The 21,081-nt window shown below is 58.7% G+C and overlaps 2 protein-coding genes across 2 annotated transcripts in view; both read right to left on the minus strand.

The window, feature by feature from the left end:
* WIZ (WIZ zinc finger) overlaps window positions 1–15,005 on the minus strand; it is a 25,837-nt gene extending 10,832 nt beyond the window's left edge. The window contains 6 exon segments of the mRNA XM_032412297.1: window positions 2,771–3,094; window positions 4,325–6,465; window positions 6,694–6,877; window positions 8,113–8,185; window positions 13,199–13,462; window positions 14,854–15,005. Coding sequence (XP_032268188.1) covers window positions 2,771–3,094; window positions 4,325–6,465; window positions 6,694–6,877; window positions 8,113–8,185; window positions 13,199–13,399 — 2,923 coding nt within the window. The 5' untranslated portion in view covers window positions 13,400–13,462; window positions 14,854–15,005.
* A 1,413-nt stretch (window positions 15,006–16,418) lies between these two features.
* RASAL3 (RAS protein activator like 3) overlaps window positions 16,419–21,081 on the minus strand; it is a 10,504-nt gene continuing 5,841 nt past the window's right edge. The window contains exons 11-18 of the mRNA XM_032412165.1: window positions 21,017–21,081; window positions 19,910–20,146; window positions 19,612–19,813; window positions 19,380–19,498; window positions 18,169–18,559; window positions 17,727–17,884; window positions 17,144–17,207; window positions 16,419–17,039 (exon numbers count right to left, since the gene is read on the minus strand). The exon at window positions 21,017–21,081 is cut by the window's right edge and continues 1 nt beyond it. Coding sequence (XP_032268056.1) covers window positions 16,899–17,039; window positions 17,144–17,207; window positions 17,727–17,884; window positions 18,169–18,559; window positions 19,380–19,498; window positions 19,612–19,813; window positions 19,910–20,146; window positions 21,017–21,081 — 1,377 coding nt within the window. The 3' untranslated portion in view covers window positions 16,419–16,898. The remainder of the gene's footprint in view (window positions 17,040–17,143; window positions 17,208–17,726; window positions 17,885–18,168; window positions 18,560–19,379; window positions 19,499–19,611; window positions 19,814–19,909; window positions 20,147–21,016) is intronic.

Raw genomic sequence — 21,081 nt, forward strand, 5'->3', positions numbered from 1 at the left:
GGCCGCGGGGCCCGGGCTCGGGGGGCTGGGCGGGGGCGCCCCAGCGGGCGCGCGCTCCCGGGCGCCCCCCGCGCGCGGCCCCGCCGCCGCCTTGCTCTCCGCTTTTGTCACTCGGCACTGGGCGGTGGAGGCGGCCATCTTGGCTCCGGCGCACGCGGGGCGGCCGCCCCAGGCGGGAGCAGCCGAGCGCCGAGCGCCGCCGCCGAGCCCGCTCCGTTCCGCCCCGCCCCTCGGGGCGCGCCCAGGGCGGCCGGCCGAGCGCCGAGCGCCGCGAGCGAGCGAAACACTTGTCCGGCCCTGCGGGCCGGGGGTTGGGGGATGGGGCTGGAGCCTCAGGGAGCCGCCCGCACCCGGGTTCGCGGAAGCACGTACGCCGCGCTGAGCGCGGCGGCCAACTGCACTCCCACCCCTGGCCTGGACAGGACGGGACGCTCTTCCCCCCACCCCGAACACCCCTAAGGCTAAAATGGGAATCCTCCGACCACACGCATTTGTCTTAACAGCATCCAGGCTCCTGGAGCCCCGACGGGAGGAGCTAGGACCTGCCCCGGGATCCTGTCCTGGAATTCTCCCTTCCGTGTTGGAGATCTTGGAAGACACCAGATCCCAGCTATGAGGATCCCACACCATCCTGGTAGCCAAATGTCCCCCCGCCCCCGCCGGCGCTGTCCCGCAATCCTACGGAACTCCCCACACGACCGCCAGCACCCCATTTCAGGCACAACCTGTTTCTCCCCAACACCAAACCGATTGCCCCCAGCTGTTCTTTGACAGCTGAGTGGGGCCAGAATCTGACCGTTGCCCCGCCCCCAACCGGGCACCCGCCCCCTACGGCCCACTTAGCGATGTGGGAGATGCTTCTAAAAACAACGGTGCGGGCGGGTGCCCAGACCTAGCCTTAATCTTGGACATCTTTCCTTAAGGCAAGGCTTCCAGGATCTTCTGAACCACTCCTTAACGGCCCCCCCGCCCACCAGGTGATAACCGAAAGCCTGATCAGAGCCCCCCATCCCCCACCCTGTGGACAAGGCCAGGGCAGTACCAGACTGAATCCTGACACCCCAATGGCTTGGCCATCTCTGTCAGCACTGACTAAGGGCTGCCACATAGGTCTTCTGGTGGAAACAGGTTGACCAGAGCTGAACCTGACTGCTGGACACAGGCTGCCATCCCTGGGGGGCCTGACCCAGTGCCAAGTAACGAGTTTGAGCCTGACCTTCAGGCCTCTACCAGAGTGACAAGAAAAGACGAGGGCAAGGCTGTAGCTTACCAACTACCTCCTGTGCCCCCAGCCATCCTCAGAGCCAGCTCCACTTCTCAGCCAGCCCTGAGACACCACAAACCTAGCCAGGTATGTGAGCTGAATGCCCTGGCGACAGCCTTCAGCAGAGGCAAGAAGCCTGAGGTCATGTCCCTACTCTGCCTCTTTCCAAACTGACTTCAACCAGCCACTATGTCCTTTCTGTGTCTCGGTCTCCTTGTCCAAGGAGGAGAGGGGGCTTTGATAGCACCACTCTCCACTTTGCATACCCTCAGGTGCCTTTCACTGGTAAGGGGGCTTGCAGATGGGTCCAGCGGAGTTCAGAGTACAGATCTAGGTAGGACCCTGGAAGCTACAGGAAGGAGAAACAGAAGGAAACCTCAGCCCCAAGCAGCCCCTGGACAGTTCCCCCTGTTCAGGAACTTCTCCATTCCCCAGAGCCCACCTACTCCTCACTGCCAAGTTCTCTGCTTTGAGATTCAGTTAAGGCTCCTACAAAGTCAGGCTTTTCAAGGCTGGGTACTTCACCTTTCCACTCCCTCAGTGGTGCCCAGCCCTAGGCTCCTTCACCAAAATGTTACTTCTGAATTTCCCAAGCTGTCCTCCATGGAGAGACCACCGAACATGGTGTTCAGAAGTCTAGCTCTGCTGCTTTGTGGCTGTGTGGCAAAGCAGATGACCTACAGTTTCCTTATCCACAAAACAAGAACACAACAATCCTTAGCCCCACGGAATGGTTTTGAGGCATAAATGGGATGAAACCTTAGTATACAACGAGCACTCAGTTATGGGAGGGGTTATCAATGCTGCTGGACAAAGTAGGCACCAAGGAAAATCCGGAATGTAGACTCCAGCTCTGCAATGTCTGACAGAATTACAACTAACCTTGCACGAGCCACATTTCAAGTGCTCCATAGCCATATGTGGCCATTAGTGACCTACAGAAGACGTATCTAAAGAACCTTTCCATCTCAGAAAGTTCTATCAGACAGCGCAGCTCTAGACAGAAGATGTTTCTAAGAGCAAGGACACTGGAGCCTGACCTGTTTGGGGTTTCAAATCCCAGCTCCACCCCTTCTGGCTGTGTGTCCTTGGGCAAGTTAATTAATTTCATTGTACCTCAGTTTCCTCATCTGTAAAATGGGGATAATAATAACACCTGCCTTATAGCGTCATTGTGAGGATGTAAGTAAGTTTGTGTTTGTAAAGTGCTTAGAACATATTTGGCTCCTAGTAAGAGCTGAATAAGCGTGTGTTAAAATCACTGTCAGGCAAGGCAGGGATGAACTGGATCCAGAAGTAGCCCTGGCCCAGCCCCTTAGTAAAACAAAAATAACCTCTAAATGGCAGGGCAGTTGTAAGGACAGTTGTCAGCATACTTTGTAAAGTGACTTGGAACACTACCAGGAAAGCGGAGTGGCTGTCCCTCCCCCCCCACCCACCGCCGCATCTCTCTGGGCCCCTGAGAAGGGTCAGGGCCCCAACCCAATCCGCACCCTCTCCCCTTACCATCTCCGTAGGCTGGCCCAGGGTCCTCAGCCCAGGTAGGTGGAAAGGGCACTGCGAGAGGTAAGCGGGGCCGACGCGAGGTCAAGAAGCCGCTAGGTGACCCCCCAGGTTCACAGCCCAGGGGGCTGGGGGGCCGCTCAGCAGCAGAGGTGGCCAGCAGCTCTTGCAGGATGTTGATGGGCGACACGGTGAGCTCCCAGTTAGTGATGCCGAAGTCGCGTAGGTGGGCCCGGGCGTGGCTGGAGAGGCCGGCCCGGGTGTCGAAGCCAGCCCCACAGAAGTCACAGCGCATCAGGCTAAAGGTGCCTGGGTCAAAGTTAGCCACTGTGGAGGGAGAGAAGACATGGACTGCCTGGAGGGGTGACTCTCTGGCCCCAGCCCTCCCCGTTCCCGGGGCTTTTCCCCCACACAGATCACACAGCCAGTGCCACCTGTGACCCTGGACACCTCCCTTTCCCTTCACCATTCACCCTCCTGTCTGTATCAGCTCCCGTGTGCTCACATGTCCTCCCATCCTCCCACTCCAAGAAGGCTTCTCTGCCTGACCTTCTAGGTTTCTCCTCACATAGTTCTTGGCATCAGGGACTCCACCCTCAGAAATCCTTCTCCAGTTGTGGATTTGCAATCCTTTGGCTGAGTGTTCGATTAATATCCTTCTCGTGTCTAGAGCGCATGCCTATTTTTGCTCACTATCACTCCAGTGCTGTCAATTAAATCTTTGTTGAATGAAGAAATGGCCAAATGGATGGGAAGTTCTCCTCTGGGAGCCCACTTGGACACCCCCAGGTGGAGTCAGGGACCTCCTATGGGCTTCCCCAGCCCCCAGCTTCCTCCATCACAGCCCTGGTCACTCACCATTGTAAGTGCCTGATTTTGTGGCTGTCTGCCCCCTGCCCCTTACCCCCAGTGCATGCATATGTGCGTGCATGCATACACACACAAACACACGCACGCACGCACACGCACGCGCACGCACACACACACACACACTCAAACACCACACCAGCACCTCCCTCAAGTGGGATCCATGTCTGCCAGCGTCAGAACCACCCAGGGCACTCGTGTTGGAGACAGACCTCCAGAATCAGAACCCTGGTGCCTGGGAATCTGCATACCTCACAGGCTGCCCCAGGGGTTCTGAAGCCGGCCAGGGTCCCACCCTCCTATTACTGGGCCATGAACTCCAGGAGAGCAGGGACTGCTGTTTCGTTCTCTGCTGTGTCCCCAGGTGCCCAGAACAGAGGGGACCTCTCTCAATAAATATTTGTCGAATGAAGACATCAGTGACATTCCCTGCCTGGGGCTGCCTCCTCTGCCCACACTCCTTCCTCCAGCGGCCGGAAGGGCCAGGGCACTGGGGCGTCCCCGCACCTCCACCGATGTGGTGGCCTCTGCCGCGGCTCCCAGTCTTCCAGAAGGGGAGGCCCTGACTTCCCCCTGCTTGGCACTATGGGAGGATTTAGAGTGAGGGTTGCTCGGTTCAGAACTCAGCTGCCGGGCTGTGCGTCTCTTGGGCCTCGGAGGGAGGTGGGTGCCGGAGCGAAGCTGCCCTACCTTTTTTCTTCTTCTTCTGGAAGGAGAACCTGCGCTCAATGGCCTTCACCTCCTCGGCAGAGATGAAGTGTCGCACATTGTAGCTAACGCCCACGCGGTTCAGGTGGCCCCGGACATGGTTGGCCAAGCCGATGCCGTTGTGGAAGCGATCAGGGCAGTAGGGACACTTGCGCTCCTCGTGCTTTAGGGCCACCGCTGGGTCCCCGTCCAGGAGGGCGTCCAGCCCCAGCGGGCCGCCCAGCGGCGCCTCCAGGAGCAAGAAGTCCAGGGGGTGGGCACCCCCCAGCCCCAGCTCCTCAGGCTGCAGCCTTGGGGGCACCCTGGTCGCCGCAGCCATGACCTGTGGCCCCAGCTTTGCCACCAGCACAAGCGGCACCATCCCTCGGAGCTGCTGCTGCTGTGCCCGCGAGGCCTCAGCTGCCCTCAGAGCTTTCCGGAAGGTCCGCTTCAGGTCCAGGGCCAGCTGCGGGATGAGGCCGGGGGCAGCTAGGGGTGGAAAAACCCCATTTTCGGGGGAAAAGTCCATTTCCGAGGCCAGTGGTATGTCTTCCTCCTCTTCGCTCCAAGGGTGTCTCTGGTCCCCCAGCTGGGCCGGGAGCCCCTGCGGGGGGACCACGCTCTTGTTTCTACTGGGCTGTAAGGAGTAGGGGGTGGATGCTAGAGGTGAGGGAAAGGCTGGCCTTCCAGGGGGCCTCTGGTCTGAGCCGTGCAGAAGGGGCTTTGACAGTGGGAAATCCCTCATGCCCAGCTGTTGGCAGCCTGGGCCAAAGGCCAGGCTGGGGTCATATCCAGCGGGGTTCTCCTGCCACGAGGGGGCCAAGAGCGGTTCAGCTTTACCAAAGTAGTCCTCAACAGCATCAGGGAAGCGGGTATATGCATCCTGGCTGGTGCCCGGCTGGCTGGCAGGGTCCTCCTCAAAAGCCTCGGCATCGTCCTCCCAGTGGGGCTGGGCATGTGCAAGCCTCATGTGCTCCCTGAGCAGGCTCTCACTGGGCGCGGGGAAGCCACAGAAAACGCAGCCCCTGAGCCTTGAGGAGGCTCGGTAGGATCGGTAGGTGAGGGTGGTGGCATCAGGGCCTGGGCTGCCAGCCCCGCTGCCGCTCCCGAAGGGCTCCCTGGCAGGCTGGCCGGGAGGCTCGCGCACGTGCAGTTTGGCATGCTGCACAAAGGCCTTGGAGGAATTGGTGCCAAAGATGCACTTGGGGCACTGCAGCCGTGCCTCCCGGCCCTCGTCGCCTGGGGGGACCTGCTTCAGTTTCTGGATCTCTTCGATGATCTTCTCCCGGGAGGCCTGGTGCAACTGCCGGTGCTGCTCCAGGGCACCGGGGTCGGCGAAGGCCCAGCCGCACTCTCCGCAGGCCAGCAGTGGGGCCAAGTCAGCGGGGGGCTCCTGGCCCGGGGCTCGGCGGTGCTGGCTCATGTGCTCCAGAAGGTGCTCCTTCTGCTTGAAGTAGATGCTGCACTCGATGCACGGGAACACGGCCGGCTCCTCGTCCTCATCCTCATCTGGGCTGGCCACCCCCTTGGCCACCTCCTCCAGCAGCTCACACAGGTAGGGCCCCGTCCGGATCGGGGGCAGCAATGGCTGCAGCCGCTCCACAGATGCCTCTGAGTTCACCGTCCAGGTCTGCGTGGCCACCTCCGAGGCCGACCTGGGGAGGCCCCACTCCGACGGCTGAGCCAGCCCTTCGAGGTCTGCCAGGTGCTCTCTGGTGTCCACCACCGTCACATCCAACGTCTTAGTGGTATCTTCCACCGGGACGAGCACTGTCCTGAAGGAGGTGAGGGGCAGGGGCTGGGGCGGCAGGTCCAGGTGCAGCTCTGCATCCTGGGATGGGGCCTGCTCATCTGTGTCTCGGAGCCAGTCGAACCTGGGGTGGCCCCGGGGGACCTTCTCCAAGAGCTTCGCTTCACCCTGATGGTGCAAGAACCTTCTAGATCCCTCAATCTCAATGTGGGGCTTCAGAGTTCTCACAATGACCGAGTCCTCGAACCTCCGCTCAGATGGGATGCCCTCCCTGGCTTCCTGGACCAGGGGGTGCTCCCAGGTCCCCTGGCCATCAGGGGGGCCAGGGAAGTGGCCCAGGAGGTGGGGTGGTGGGGAGCCCGGCTGGAAGTCCAGGCTGCCTCCATCCCAGCAACTGCAAGGAAGTGCCAATGGGGACAGGTTAGCCACAGGCCTCAGTTTCCCTTCCTTGGGCAGGGGAGGGGGTCCTTGTAGGCAGTCTGAGACAAGCCCCAGAGACCCAGCCTGAGGGTGACCTCAGAGGGGCCGGGAGTGTGGAGGTGAGGGCGGGGAGGTAGGGGGAGTGGATGTGGCCCTTCCAGAGCTGTTGGACCAAAAACCACATTCAGCTCCCAGGACGCACCTGTCCATGTAGCCCAGCCCCGTTGCTTTGTGGGAGAGTGTGCAGGGTCCACCAGGGGTCACACCAGGGTCACAAGGCATGTCCTCGAGTCTGGCGGCACAGTCAACTCTCATCTGTCTCCCAGGAGGGCCCAAGGCTCTGATCTGTGCCCCCAGCTGCATAAGACCAAGAGGTTTTCCCCCAACTGGGGTGATTTAGTTCATTTAGTCTCACTTTCCAGCAAATTTCGTGCAACTCTGTGGCATGAACAACTCAGGGGAATGCCCTTTCCCCTGCAGCTCCCCTCTTGCAAGGGCAGAGTCAAGAGTGGTTGAAGGACCCTGCTCAGCCTCTGGCCCCAAGGACCCTGACCTCCTTTGGGGGAAAGGGGGAAGGCAAAGCAATCTCACTGAGCCTCAGTTTTCCAATCCTAAAAATGGGAACGAGTCCCCAAAACCAGGAGCCCCTGTGTCCTTACACAACATCTAAGGAGCTTTCTCATATCCACAGTCAAAGAAAAGTTCACATGAGGTATGTGCTCATTTAAATGGTCGCAACTACAAGCCTTCAAATGAGGACCTTGACCCCGATCCCGGGAAGTGTAGGGAGAGGAGGACACAACTCCGTGCTGGGGAAATGCTTCACTTCCCCAGATGCCTGGCTCCTGGTAAGCCCACAACCAACGTGGGTTCTTATCATGGCTGTTCCTGATAAATCTCCTTTCATTTTCAGGACCCTGCCTCCAGGAGGGGTTATCAATCGTGCCTACCCAACAGGTGCAGAAATGGGTTCCACCGAGAGGCAGAGCAGAAATCACGGGGTCACCTCTCTCAGCCCCATCGGTGACATGTGACACCAACAGGACCACCCCCCCTCCAGGGCCATGGCAAAGATCCAGTGGGGTAAACCTCTGCCAAGAGGCTAGTCCACAGCAAGCGCTCAACAAATGGGAGCTATCATTAACCCATTGCAACGCTTATTACATATGAGCACCCACCAAGACTTAATAAAGGGTCGCTGCTGTCACCACTGCTGTCAGTTCCTGCTCCTGTCCAACCTCCCTGGGGTCCTCAAGGCCAGTTTGTGAGATGCGCCTTAGGGACTCTATTTTACAGATGGGGAAACTGAGGCTTAGAGAGGCCTGGCATCATTCTAAGGGTCACCTGGCAGAGACAGGACTCCAAGGGTCTAACCTTCAGGCTCCTGTCCCTCTGGCCCTGCTCCTGGCAGGGATAATGAGAGTTGACTGTCTGTGTTCATCCCAGTCTTCCCCACCCCCTGCACATGCCCAGGGGCTTGTCTGCTGGGAGCCACCTCCTCCTGCCTGGCCTCCTGATTCCCTCCTTTCCCCTTCTCGCTCCCCGGGGGCTTCCTTTGGGCCTAGGCACATCCTGCTTGCCCCCCTGCCCTCCCTGAGGTCAGGGCCAGCGTGGCACTCACCAGCTGCTGATCCGATGGGTGGCGGAGGTGGCACGGGGGAGGGCTTCGCTGAGGCCGGGATGGGGCTGCCCGTCTGCAACAGAGAGGGGAGACCCTGAGGGGCTGGGGTCCCCCTGGCCGGGGTCCTTCACAACACCCCAGCTCCGGGAGCCCTGCCGGGCACCTCGGAAGGGCCCAGCCGGCTCCCCACCCCTCTCCGAGAGGCCTTTGGCCTCTGCGCTCGTGAGCCTTGAAAGGGGTCTCTTTGGAGGAGTCTCCTGGGGGACCCCTGGGGCTTCCTGCCTTCAACCCTCCTCTCTGCCCCCACCAGCAGCCAAGGTGATTTTTTAAAATCACACCCTGGTAAAAACTCACCTGACTTCTCATCCTACCTCTGATAAAAGCTAGGTTCCCAACCACTAGCTACAAAGCCCTGCAAGGTGGGATGTCTCCAGGTCTCTCCAGCCTCATTCCCTCTCCTTGCCCCTCACTCACTCTGCCCTGACTCCTCTTGACGCCTCAAGCGCACCCAACTTTTTCTGGCCACGCCGGAGCCTCTGCATTGGCTATTCCTTCCATCTGGAGAGTCCTTCCCTGGCCACTCATCAAAGGGATCCCCTAGGACTTTCTCTCTTGTCACCTGTTTCATTTCTTTCTTCACACTCTCTGAAATCGCCTGGTTCCTCTTATGGATGCCTGCCTGCCTGCGTCCCTGCTAGCGTATTAAGCACCCGCTGAGGGCGGGGACTTTTTCAGCCTCATTCACTGCAGCATCCCAGTGCCTGCCACACAGCTGGTGCTCAACCAACACTTGCCAGATGATGAGTGAGGAGCTCTAAGCCTGAGCTGCAGAGGGCCTGTCCCTGCCTCCCAGGCCCCCTTCCAGGCCTAAGTCCTAGAATCAAATCCCCTCCTGGGACCTCTCACACAGATAGAGCCAACTCTCCATTATCCGCCTGTGGAGCCAACGCCTGGAGCGACCGCAGGAATCCTGGCCTGTGCCTCTTCTGCCCGCCGCACTCGCCCGACATGGGTGAACGTGCCAGCTGGGGTGCAGGCCAACTGCCTGGGCCAAGGTTAACACACGGGGGGAACTTGCGCCCCATCCAGAGCCTGACAGAGGCAATTGCTGGATTAGCTTCAACCGGAGGATGGTCCAGAAAGAGGGCTAGGGCCAGGGCTAGTTCTTTTTCCGATCCCCCATGGTTCAATTTGCCCAGGAAATTGAGAGCTGACTGTCAGGAGCCAAAGCATCAAAAGTGCCACCAGGGGCGGCGTGGGGGGTCAGAAAGTCGCGGTCACTGTCTGTGGGTCTTTCTACAGAGCCTGAGAGAAGGGCTGTGGCCGTCACATGGCCTCTGGAAGGTGAGGGTGGCGATGGGGTACACACATCTGCACTGTCTCGAGCTGTTTCTCAGCCTCAGCACTATGGCACGTAGGGTTGGATGATTTTCTGTGCACTGCGGGATGCTGCACATTATCCCCGGCCCCTCCCCACTAGATGCTGGTAGCCCCCTGGCCCCTGGCTCTGCAGTCATGACAACCAAAGGTGTCTATAGACATGGCCAAAGCGTCCCTTGCAGGCAGAGTGGCCCCCCATTCGAGGCCCCCTGGGGTAGACTGATGGGGAGCAGAGCCAGACTAAGGGTATGCTCAAATGCAAGGGCGGGTATCAGGGTGGGAGGACAAGGTGGATGTTGGAGACGGCGTGAGGGTTGGGAAAGCAAGGCCTGGACCAGCCAAGGGAGAGAGACCTCAAAAAAATGTGGTCTCTTGAGAACACAAGATCATAAATGTGAGCTACTCGGGGGAGGGCAAGTCATTCAGTGGCATCAAGCCCCTGCACAGCCTAAAGGTGCAGTCTGAGGGTGTGGGCGTCCTGCTTCTGAGATTCTGGGACCCCAGCTGCTGAGATTCTGGGCGTCCCAGATTCGTTGATTCTGCAATTGGCGTTGTCTAAGGATTCCACGAGCCAGGGGGCTGTGTTGGCCTCTTTGAGCAGCTCCAGCGAGGCTCCTATTTTTAGTGGCAGCATTTTGGAGGAAGCAGGCCAAGCAGGGCCCTGTGTCCAAGACACCTGGGGGCTGGGGGGCTTGCCCAGGGGCCTCCATGACTGGCAGGGATCCAGAAGTCACTGCAGGTCAGACGAAGTACCTGGATGCAGCCCTTGGCAGTGGCCATGTCAAAAGGCCCTCATGGACTCCTGCTATCTGTGGGTCCCCGAGAGGGTTTGAAAATGAGAGAAGGAAAATGAGAAGGGTATCCACGAGCAGCTGGAACCCCAAGCCGGGCAGCTTGGCAGCATGGCCAAGAATCTAGACTTTGGAGGCAGACAGATCCAAGTTCAAGGCCCAGCAGTGACTGAAGGGCACACCTTTCCCACCTGTTTCCTTCTCTGTATAAAGGAGACAGCTACCACCCATCTTGCAGGGCTAGCGACGGATGCCAAGGAGATCACACAGTACATGCTCCATCCAGAGACGCAGCGGTAGGGGGGAAGAAAGGGCTGTGAGGGTGCCTGGGACGGGGGTCGGGGCTGGCCCAGAGGTGTGCCAGGTTGGAAGCTGGAGGCTGGACCGAGAGCCTCAGGTCGGCTCACTCCATGCTCTGATTTCCTCCCCAGCCTGGGGCCCCACGCAAGGGCAGACATAATGTGTCGTTTGTCCCCTGGCCCCCTGGTCCCAGTGCCAAGCACGCACCAGACTCCATCAATCCATGTGGACCGTCTCAGCCCCCCAAGCCTTGGCTGCACCCAGTAGGCCAAAGAGAGAGGAGCCAAATGTCAGGCGGGGGCTGTAAGGAGGCTGTGAGGTCTCCAAGCCAATAGCCACAGTAGAGGAGAGAGAAGGCAGTGGAATCATCCGCGTCCAGACGGAGAAGTTCAGAAGTAGCCGCTCCAGGGGTACCTTTGGGGATCTCCAAGGGCAGGGTTGGGGTGAGGGAGGGCCCAGGCTTCGGGGTGGAACAGCAGCCCCAGAGGCTGTTCCTATTTATAGGCATCACAAGACTCCTAGGGCAGGTGCCTGAGCCAGGAAGGGGGGTCGAGCAGGCCGAGAGGGCAGCAGGGGAGGCGCCGTGTCCCAAGCCTAGGCCCTCCTCTAACCTCCAGGCTGTGACCCCACCCAGGTCAAGCCACCCCTGTCGCATGCCCCCATTTGCTCAAGGACATCATTAAGGGTGGGTCTGGCCCCCTTTTGGCAGCCACATTGCCCCCCTCCCTAGGCACATGCACTGGAGCCTGGTTGATTCCCTGGAGCAAGTGAGGAGGCACCTACCTACCTCCCTACTTACCTTCCCCCTCTCTTGCCAGACCTGGGGCTTCTGCCCGGTAGAGAAGAAGTGACCAATTCCTCAGAATCAGACCCAGAGAGGACTCGGGGCCCCAGACCCTGCTTCCCTGGGGTTCTCACAAAATCAAGGTCTCAGGCCTGCCAGGGCTGGCCAGCCGCATGACCTGGAACATGGTCCTGCCAACCTCTGGGCCTCAGTTACTAACGGTTCGGAGGAGGGGTTTGCTAAGGTTCCCTGAGCATGGATACTCTCACCCTCAGCGGCCTCACCCTGTCATCCCCCTGTGTAACACCTTTGGGTGCTACCCATCACCTCCATGCCATTGCTTATGTGGAACCTGATGCCTATACTCCCCCTGCCCTCTGTGTCTGACTCACTGTTCCTCATCCAGGACTCCAGAAGGCCCCCAGGCTGGGCCCAGCTGGGCTTCACCCACTGCAGCCCCAGTGACTATGTCCTAACACCTGGTGGCTGGTTTGTCTCCCTAGCACCACATGGCAGGGTCCATGAGGGTGAGGATGGAGTGTGTGTGTGGCCCCAAAAAGGTGCTCTGAAAATACGTGAACTAATATTATGCATGTTGCTAAGGGTGAGTTGGGGAAGGTCAAGGATGCCTTGACCCAGGGTGGTGGTTAAAGACGAGGGCTGTCAAGCCAGGTTAGTGCCAGCTGTGGGACCATGGGCAACTTACTTAACCCCTCAGGGCCTGAATTTTCCCATCTCTAGCACGGGATGATTATAACTGAAGCTACCCTACAGGGATCTTTTAAGAATGACATGAGATGATCACGTAGAAGGCTTGGCACGTAGGAAACTCCTGATGAGGTACATGGAAGTTCCTGGAAACCAAGGCCTATAGGGCAGGCCAAGCAGATGAAGGGAGACATCTGGTGCATCAGCCTGCACTGCCCCCACCACTCTGCTCCTCCCGCCTGGTCCTCCTCCTCACCACAGGACCTTTGCGCCTGCTGTTCCCACCACCTGGCTTATCTTTCCCACCATTCATTCAATGCTCCACTCAAATTCCACCCACTCAGGGAGGTTTCCCAGGTCCTCCAGGCATGATCCTGGCCCTCTGTTTAATACCTTCACGGCACCTGTCACTACCTGTCCTTACGTTATTTATATAGTTGGTTGTTTTCTGTCCCTCCTACCACAATGTCAGGCCTCTGTGGGAAGGGAGTTTTGCCTCTTTTGTTTATGGCTGTATCCCCAGCACCTATAACACAGCCTGACACATAGTAGTTGCCGAGTATTTAATGAATGAATAACAAATCTTGAGGTGGGGACAGTGTGAGATCCCCTTTTGCTGAGTAAACCAAGGCACAAAGGGGTAGCTGGTGTCCCTGACTACCCAGTCCCTCCCCAGCCACTAGAGGGCACATGCTGTTTTGGCCCATGGCTCAGGAGCAGGACTCACCAAGACAGTGCAGCAAGAGGGAGCTGGGATAGACTGATGGGAATGGGGTATGCCTGAGGAACAAGTGGGCTCTCAGGGCAGTATGTTCAGGGTGCTAAGCTGGGCACCTGGACCCAATGAGTGTGCTCAAAGGAGGGAACGGGGCAGACCTGAGTTCAAGTCCCAGCTCCTAGCCACCCACGGGGTGGGGGGGCATTTATCAGGTCTTTGGCTCCCAGGGCCTCTGTTTTCACATCCGTAAAATGGGAAAATAAGCAGAGTACAAAGAGAAGGCTCTAGACCCAAGCAGAATCAGAATCCCATCTCAAACCCTGCTTGGCTGGGTGACCTAGCCCTCTTGGAACCTCAGGGACCAGGCTGGATGCTCCCCCAGGGCCACAGGGCCCATCCTCTTACCAGAAATGCCACCTCTGCCATCCAGAATGTCTCGGGGTCCCTCCTTGGTGACAGGCAGGTAATGGGTGGACCGGAAGATGCCACCTTCCCCTTCAGCAGCCTCGGCCCCACCTTCAATGTCTTCCCTCGGTGCTGGGCCAGGCAGTCTCTCAGGGCCACGAGGACGATCTGGGGCGGCCAGGCCGCCTGCCAGGGGCCCATCCATGGATGCTCTCTGCCTGGCTCCACTCAATTGCTAGGCTGGCTCAGCAAGGCATTGTAGGTCTGGGGGCAGAGAGATAGGTGCTTAGGGGAGGTGGGAAAGGGATGCTGCCTCAGTTTCTTCTTCCTTGAAGCCCCAATCCTCACCCTTGCTGCTCAGTGCCTCAGTTTACCTCCCAGCCCAGGAGAGCTGAGTAAAGGGTGCTGAGGCCTTATCCATATGCATCATATCCCAGATGGCCTCTATCCTTAGTATGCCCCAGTCTCCCCACCGGTAACTCCTCTTTACACAGCTCCTGTACTGTACTGCCTCAGTTTACCCCATTTTTACACATGCAAACTCATGCACTTTGTTTTCTTCCAACATTAATCCTATCACTTCTCCCAGGTGCCTCCCTTCATTCACACACTACTGCACTTTTCCCAACTGTGCCCTCGCGTCCATGCACATGCATTTCCTATGCCCATGCCTCAGCAGGCATCCCAGCCACTTCTGCACTCGGATCCTAGACACTATCCCAAGTGTCCCCATCATTACCTCTGCACTTTTCCCACACTCCAACCCCCATCCCCTCAGGACCTTAGGGTTCTCATTAACCCTTTCACCCTCACACACAGCCTCAAGTGACCCCAGCTTTAACCCCTCCTCTCCCCAACATCACCCCTCATGCATACCCAGCCTGGGCTCTTCCATCCCTCCCTCCCAAGATTTCTCTAGTCTGCGGACAAAAACGACGGATGGGGCTCCTGGTCCAGAAATGAGGACCCTGGGGAGGCCGTGTGTGTGTGGGGGGTGGGTGCTGTCCTCTCCACCTATAAATACCTTCAAGGTAACGGCAGAAAGTGAAGGGCAGGAATGAGGCGCCCTCCCCAGGGAGATGGTGGGGAGGCCGGGCCCAGGCAACCGGGGCGGGGCCCGGGCTCCAGGCCTGGCTGAAGGCGCTGCCCTCGGGGGCCTGGGGGCTCCCAGGGGGCCAGTCCGTGGCCTGGCAGTCGTGGCGGGGGTCCCTGCCCAGGCCCAGAGGAAGCACCTGCGGGTGCCCACCGGGTGGGCACTGCCCGCGGGGAACAGGCGGGACCGCAACTTCGGAGCACTTTGGCAGCGTGGGAAGGGGCCTCCCGCTTGGACGCCCCCCGGGGGTCGCAGGGGTGGGGGCGGCGCCGCGCCAGCGCACCCCTCGTTGGGCCAGGGTCCGGGAGACGCTCCCTCCGCCCGTGCACTTCGGGGCGGGAGACCCCGTGGGACGCGCCGAGGTGGGGGGACACCTGCCCCAAGACCCCCGCTCCTCCCCCCCACCGGAACGGCCCCGCCCCCGACCAGGCCCCGCCCCTGCAGGCCCCGCCCCCGCCCCCCGCCCCGGGGGGTCCCGCCTGGCCCGGCCCGGCCCCGGCCTCCCCCTCCCCGCGCCGGCTCCGCCCCGCCCGCGGGCTCCCCAGGCCGGGCCGGGCCTCACCGGGGAGGCGGTGCCGCCGGCCAGGCGCCGGGGTTCGAAGCTCCCCTCCTCCGTGCGGCCGTCGCTGCCGCTACCGCCGCTGCCGCTCCCGGTGCCGGTGCCGCGGCCTCCGCAGCCGCCGCCGCCTCCACCGCTCGGGGGACATTGTCCCTTTAAATCGCTCCCCCCGCCGCCCCGCCCCCCCGGCGCGCCGCCGTGACCTCAGCGCGACAGCCCCGCCGCGCCGCCATGATGGGGAGGTCCAGGCCCCCCTCCCCCCCCCCCCCGCGCCGCCCGGGGAGGGGGCGGTCAGCGGGCGCGCCGCCATATTGGGAGTGGCCAGGCGGGTCACCCTTAAAGGGGCCGCGCGGCCTGAGAGTCCAAGGAGAGGGTCTGTTTCCATGACAACACACTTGTCCTCCTGCCCCCAATAGCTCCTCATCACCCTACTGGTTCTTCCAATGCTAGGCCTGCTAATAGCACCAGAAGAGTGGGGAGGGGGCAGAGAAGTTCCCCCATGGGTCATTTATAGGTCATTGAAAACTCCACTCAGCCAATCCTTATCCTTCAGTCCCCTGCCCCCAATCAGCTACCTTCCAACCACAAGTCTTCTCCCTCCTTTCCCATTATCCACACTGGACTTCAGCATCTACAGGCCCCTAGAGCTGCCCTAGGTCCCCAATGCTAAGTCCCCCTTCTCCACCCAACCCCAAGGATCACAGCCTCCAGAACTACCCCATCATGAATACATAACAAGTCTGCTGCCTTCTTCCATCCACCACTCATCCATATGTCCAACCACCCACTCACCTCCCTACCCATTCATCCACACTCATCTATCCATTCAATCAACTAACCAACTATCCACCCATCCATCCAAACACCCACTCAAACCACCCATCCACCTCCTGTCTTCCCACTCATCCATCCACCAATCAACCAACATCTGGTCCTGTCAGCCAGCTAGCCACCCACCCAAATTCCCATCCACCCACTCAACCCACTCATCCACATCCCATCTACCTGCCCATCCACCCCACCACCCAAGTAAATACTTACATATCCAAACAACCAAGCAAGCATCCACCCATCCCTACACACATCCTTCCACCCAGCCACACAGACATCCATCCTTCAGTTGCACATTTACTTGTTTGTCCACTAGAGTGTAAGCTCCATGAGGACAGGAGTCCTGTCTGCCTAGCTCATTATTGTTTCCTCACTGCCTAGCTCAAGCCTCAGGAAACCCCAACAAATATTCATACAATGTATATAACCACCTACTCAATTAACTCAAATATTTATTTCCTACTGTGATCCAGGCTTTTCTAGGCAGACGTACCTATCCCAGCTAACTGCTTATTTACTCACCTACCAGGGCAAGTTTCCACCAAATGCTAACCTATTTATCTGCCAAATGTCCCATACACACTACCCCTCACCCATCCATCCACCCATGACTCAAATGCCCACTCATTTACCCAACTAACACTCACAGAGTTCAACGGTCTCCACACCTACTCACCCCTTCCTTCATCTGCCTCCCAGACCCATGCTCTCCCTGCCATGAGGGAGCTGGTGTGGGATTTGGGGGCCTAGGAAGATGCTCTCATCTGAGGCCTGGGCTTCAATCAGAAGCAGGTGCTGCCCCTAACAATGACAAATTCCTTTTATTGAACACCTTAAACAATGGGTCTTCTACTGTGTAAGAAACTTTAGATCCATTTTACAGATGAGGAAATTGAGGAACTAAGAGAGTAAAGGTCTAAGGTCACACAGCTGGTGAGACTCTCCTTATATTGTCCCTTCCATGAGAACTCCAATTAGGAGAGAAATTGGGAGACTTGAATGGTGGGAGGGGGATGCTTTCTGATTGGCCACACTTAGGGGCAAAAAAAGGCCATCCATTTTACTGAAATCAAAATTTTACTGGGTAACCTCACAGTGCCAGACTGGTTGGCTTAGGGCTCCACTCCCCACTGTAGGCTGCGTAGGGCTGAGGCAGGGGTCGGACAGGCCTTTAAGACGGTATCTGCTCCCAGACCACGTGGGACAGGGTGGGCAGCTCAAGTGGTATCTCCGTTGAGGCAGGGTGGTTTGAGGGGTAGGGGCTGGTTCCGGGATCCCGACGTTCTGGGAAGCTGCAGGCTCTGGACCACATTCCTCAGCTGGGCCTGAGTACTCTCCATCTCAGCCAGGCGGCGCTCCTGGAGAGGCAGTGGCAATGGGCTCGGAGCCAGGGGAGGGTTGCACCCCAACCCTGGTTCCCTCACCGCCCAGATCTTCCCCAGGGCTACGGCAGGGGTCTCACCAGACTTTTAAGCCTGTGATCTTCACTGCTTGGAGCACCATGCCCTGGATCCGACTGCGGAGTCCTGTGGGGAGCAGGGGCAAGAGGGGAGGGTCAGAGGCGGAGAAGCTCCCCTCCAGCTCCTGGTTGGACAGCCAGGAGTTCGGGGGCGGGGCTTGGCGTGGAGGCGGGGCTTGTCCACGCTAGGGGGCGGGGCCTAGATAAACTTGGAGCCCGGGCTGAATCAGAGCCTTGAATAGCTGGGATGAAAGGACCAACCAACTCTTGAGGGTGGGGCTTGGACAGTCCTGGGTGAGGTGGTGACAGGGACGAAGATGTGCCCAGACTGAGAGACGCGGGACCAACCTGTTTGGGAGGGCCTGATTGAGGAGTGGGGCCTGGAAGGTAGGACTCGCCAGCGACCTGGGGTGGGCGGAGCTGACCAAGGGGCGGGGCGAAACAGGGGTGTTGGGGCGGGACTGGAAGGGGGCGTGGCCTGCCGGGAGTGATTTGGGTGTGATTGAGAGGCCTGAATGAAAGTGGGGCAGATCTGATTACAGCGGGCTCACCCGGAGGCAGAGCTAATGGAGGAGGCGGGGCTCACCCTTCACGGAGCCTGGAGTCCAGGTCTTGCAGCTGGCCCTGAAGCTGCTCCTGCTTCTCCGTCAAGGCCCGGAGGTGGGTGCCCAGCGACTCCACGAGGCCGGACAGAGCCTTCTGTTCCTCGCGCAGGGCGGCCACCTCACATTGCAGCTCTGCCAACTGTGGGGAGGGAGCAGCTGTAACCTGACCCGTCGTCCCGCCCCTTCTTCTCCCCGAAAAACCCTGACCTCCTTGTCCCCTGCGCTCTGCCATCTCACTGCCCTGCCCCGTTAGGAAACCTCGCTCCCGTCTTACAGAGGAGCAAACTGAGGCTCGGAGAGGTTTGCACTAGGCCTGGGGTCATACAGCGCAGAGAGCTCGGCATTTGAACCCAGACCTGCCTGGCTTTCTGTCTTTCCAGTCCCGTCATTCCCCTCTGTGTGCACACCTGAGCTGGACCTCACCTTGCCCACGGGTCGGTGCACGCCCAGAGCCTGGTCTCTGTCCCGCGGCTGGTCCAGCTGGCGCTGCCACGGCACCGACGGCTTCCGAGGCAACGATGCTGAGGCCCCGGTCCAGGGCCGGCCTCGGGGAGCGGGCCCCGTGCGAAGCGAGCTTTTGGGCCGTGGCCGGGGCCCTGCAGAGGGGCGGCGACGAGCGGGGCGGCCAGCCGGGACGCTCTGCGTGCGCTGCACGGGCCGGGACAGCCGTGGGGGTGGCTCTTGGTCTGGCGGCGGTCGCGCCCAACTCCCTGCGCCGTGAACGCTGCGTAGAGACTGGCTCTTGGAGATGAGAGGGGTGTGCTTGGGGAGATCCCGAGGAGCCAGGAAGCCTGGCTTGTCCCCTGCAGAGAAGCTGGGGGTGGAATGGGAGAGCTCAGATCAGCCCCTGAGCTGACCCCCAAACCTACCTCTGACCAGAAATGACTCCACCTCTGATCTTTTACTTCTATGTGACTTTGTCACTGATGGAATCACATTTGGATCTCTGACCCTGGACTTCTGACAATACAGTCTTCTCTATGACCCTTGACACGACCATCTCTGTAACCTCTGATTCCAATCTGACCCTGGGCTTGACCTCTGCTCACAGGGATACTCTTTTCCTTCCCTGTCTGACCCCTCCTTTGTCCCTGACCTCTGACCTTAAGCTGATCCTGTCTCTGCCTCCTCACAGACCATGGTCCCTGATCTCTGACCATATGACTTTACCTATAACCCTTGACCCCGTTTGGCCATGGGCCTGACCTCTGCTTACCATATGAACCTGTCCCTGACCCTTGATGGTGCATCTTAACATCTGACCCTGATTTGACTCCATCCACAACCTCATCACTGACCCTCATCACTGACCACAATGTCATTTTCTTTGACCCCAAAAGTGACCTCTCCCTGACCTCTGCGATGACCTATCCCCACCTTGGACTCCAATCTGATCCAGTACCTGTCTTCTGACCATACTGTGAACCTCTCTCTGACCCCGTGGATGACCCCGTCTCCAACCTCTTACCTTTATGCAACAGTTTCTGACAGTGAATCCCAAGGCGACTGCTGTTCCTGACCCCTGACATGATCTTATCTTCACCTCTGGCCCCGGTCTGACCCTGTGCTTGCCTTTGGTCTGGCCCCTGCTCTCACCCATCAGAACTGGGCCAGACCTGAGGGAGGCTGGTTACCTGGAGTGAACTTGGGCTGGGGGTGGTGGGAGCCGCATCGGCACAGTCACAGGTACAGGCCGGCCCTCCTCAATGGCTCGCAGGATGGTGGGCAGCGGTTCCAGGCTGTCACGGGTTGCCTGATGAGGCATGTAGGGAGGATGGTAAACAAGCTCTCTAGGACCATAGGCTCCCTGCCCTCTTGCCTCCCTACCCCACACCCTAGGCTCTGGGCTCTGCACTCTGGCCATACCTGGTCAAGTTCAGCAAAGATGGTACAGAGCTGGGCATGCAGGACTGCCAGCTGGAGGGCTAAGTCACTGCTGCCCTGGTAGCCACTGGGTGCTGCATCCACATCCACCATGGCCACTTGGTCCAGGAAGTGTTTCATGGCTGGTCCATGATCCTCCAGAAAGCTATTCATGAAGCCCATGTAGGCCTCCTTCTCACCAAACCTGGGCAAAAGTCGGACTGGGTGGGTCAGACCAGGCATCTGCCACCCCACTGCCCTGGCATGCACCCCTCCCCTCCCCCAGCCTCCCAGCACCTACGGAGCACTGTTGGCGAGGTTCTGGATGACCTTGGCGATCAGTGTGAGGGTGCGGGCTGGGCCAGGTGCAGGGTGCTCTGGTGCCAGACCAAAGAGGCTGGGTGCCAGGATGGCAGGACACAGGAGCCGTAAGAAGAGAGAGGCACACACCAGTCGGGGGCCCAGTGCCTCAGAGCCACGTGCCTTGCATGCTTCTCGCCAGCCTGAGAACACGGTGCCCAGCTCTGCTGGAAACCAGCTGAGGCAGAAGAGGCAATGGTTAAAGGGGGAGGGTATGGACATAAAGGTCATATTCATGTCAAGGTCCTAAGGTCAGAAGTCAGGAATCACCGGCACTATGGGTTCCAGGATTGGAGACATTGGGGATAATAATGCTTGGGGTCAGGATTTATGGGGTAGTTATTGTGGTGACCTCTGGAGTCAGTAATCTGGGAGGTGGGGATACAGGTTCACATGGGGATACAGTCATGAGCTTGGGAGGTAGCTATAAAAGAACATGAGATTGGGGTGCTAGATTATATAAGATGAGGTAGGATGGGCTTGAGGTTACAGAGTCACCTAGGTTCAGAAATTATGGTATTGATGTTCCAAGTGATGTGGGACTGGACATATAGGTTAACCTAGGGTCAGAGTTTAAGGAATTGGAATCCCAGGTTTCTTGTGATCAGTTGCATGGAATTTGGGGTACAGGGTCATTTAAGATCAAGGGTCATGGGATTGGGGGTTTTAGTATCACCTGGAATCAGAGGTCTTTATTGAGGTCCTATAGTAACTGGGGTCAGCTAGCATGGAATTAGGGTATGGGATCCCCTGTAGTTAGAGGACAAGGAATTGGGTCCCAGGTTCCTTGGGGTCAGTAACCCCAAGTTGACCTGATATGGGGAATGGGTTACCAGACTTAGCAAACAAAACTTCAGGACAAACAGTTGAACTTGAATTTCAGATAAAAATGAATAATTTTTTAGTATAAGTATGTCCCAAATGTTGCATGCGTCCCATTTAACTGGGCATCCTGTTTTTATTTGGCAACCCCAATTGGGGGTCAGGGCTATTAGCACAGTGGCTGAGAAGTAGGGCTAGGCTCAGGTGCTGGGGCCCTGATTCTCACTTGTAGGAGTGGATGATGTTTTGGAAGACTTCCTCACAACTGTTTCGCAGTCTGGTCTGGTGCTG

This window comes from Phoca vitulina, unplaced genomic scaffold (assembly GCF_004348235.1).
Source record: "Phoca vitulina isolate PV1807 unplaced genomic scaffold, GSC_HSeal_1.0 scaffold13, whole genome shotgun sequence".
Taxonomy (NCBI): Eukaryota; Metazoa; Chordata; class Mammalia; order Carnivora; family Phocidae; genus Phoca; species Phoca vitulina.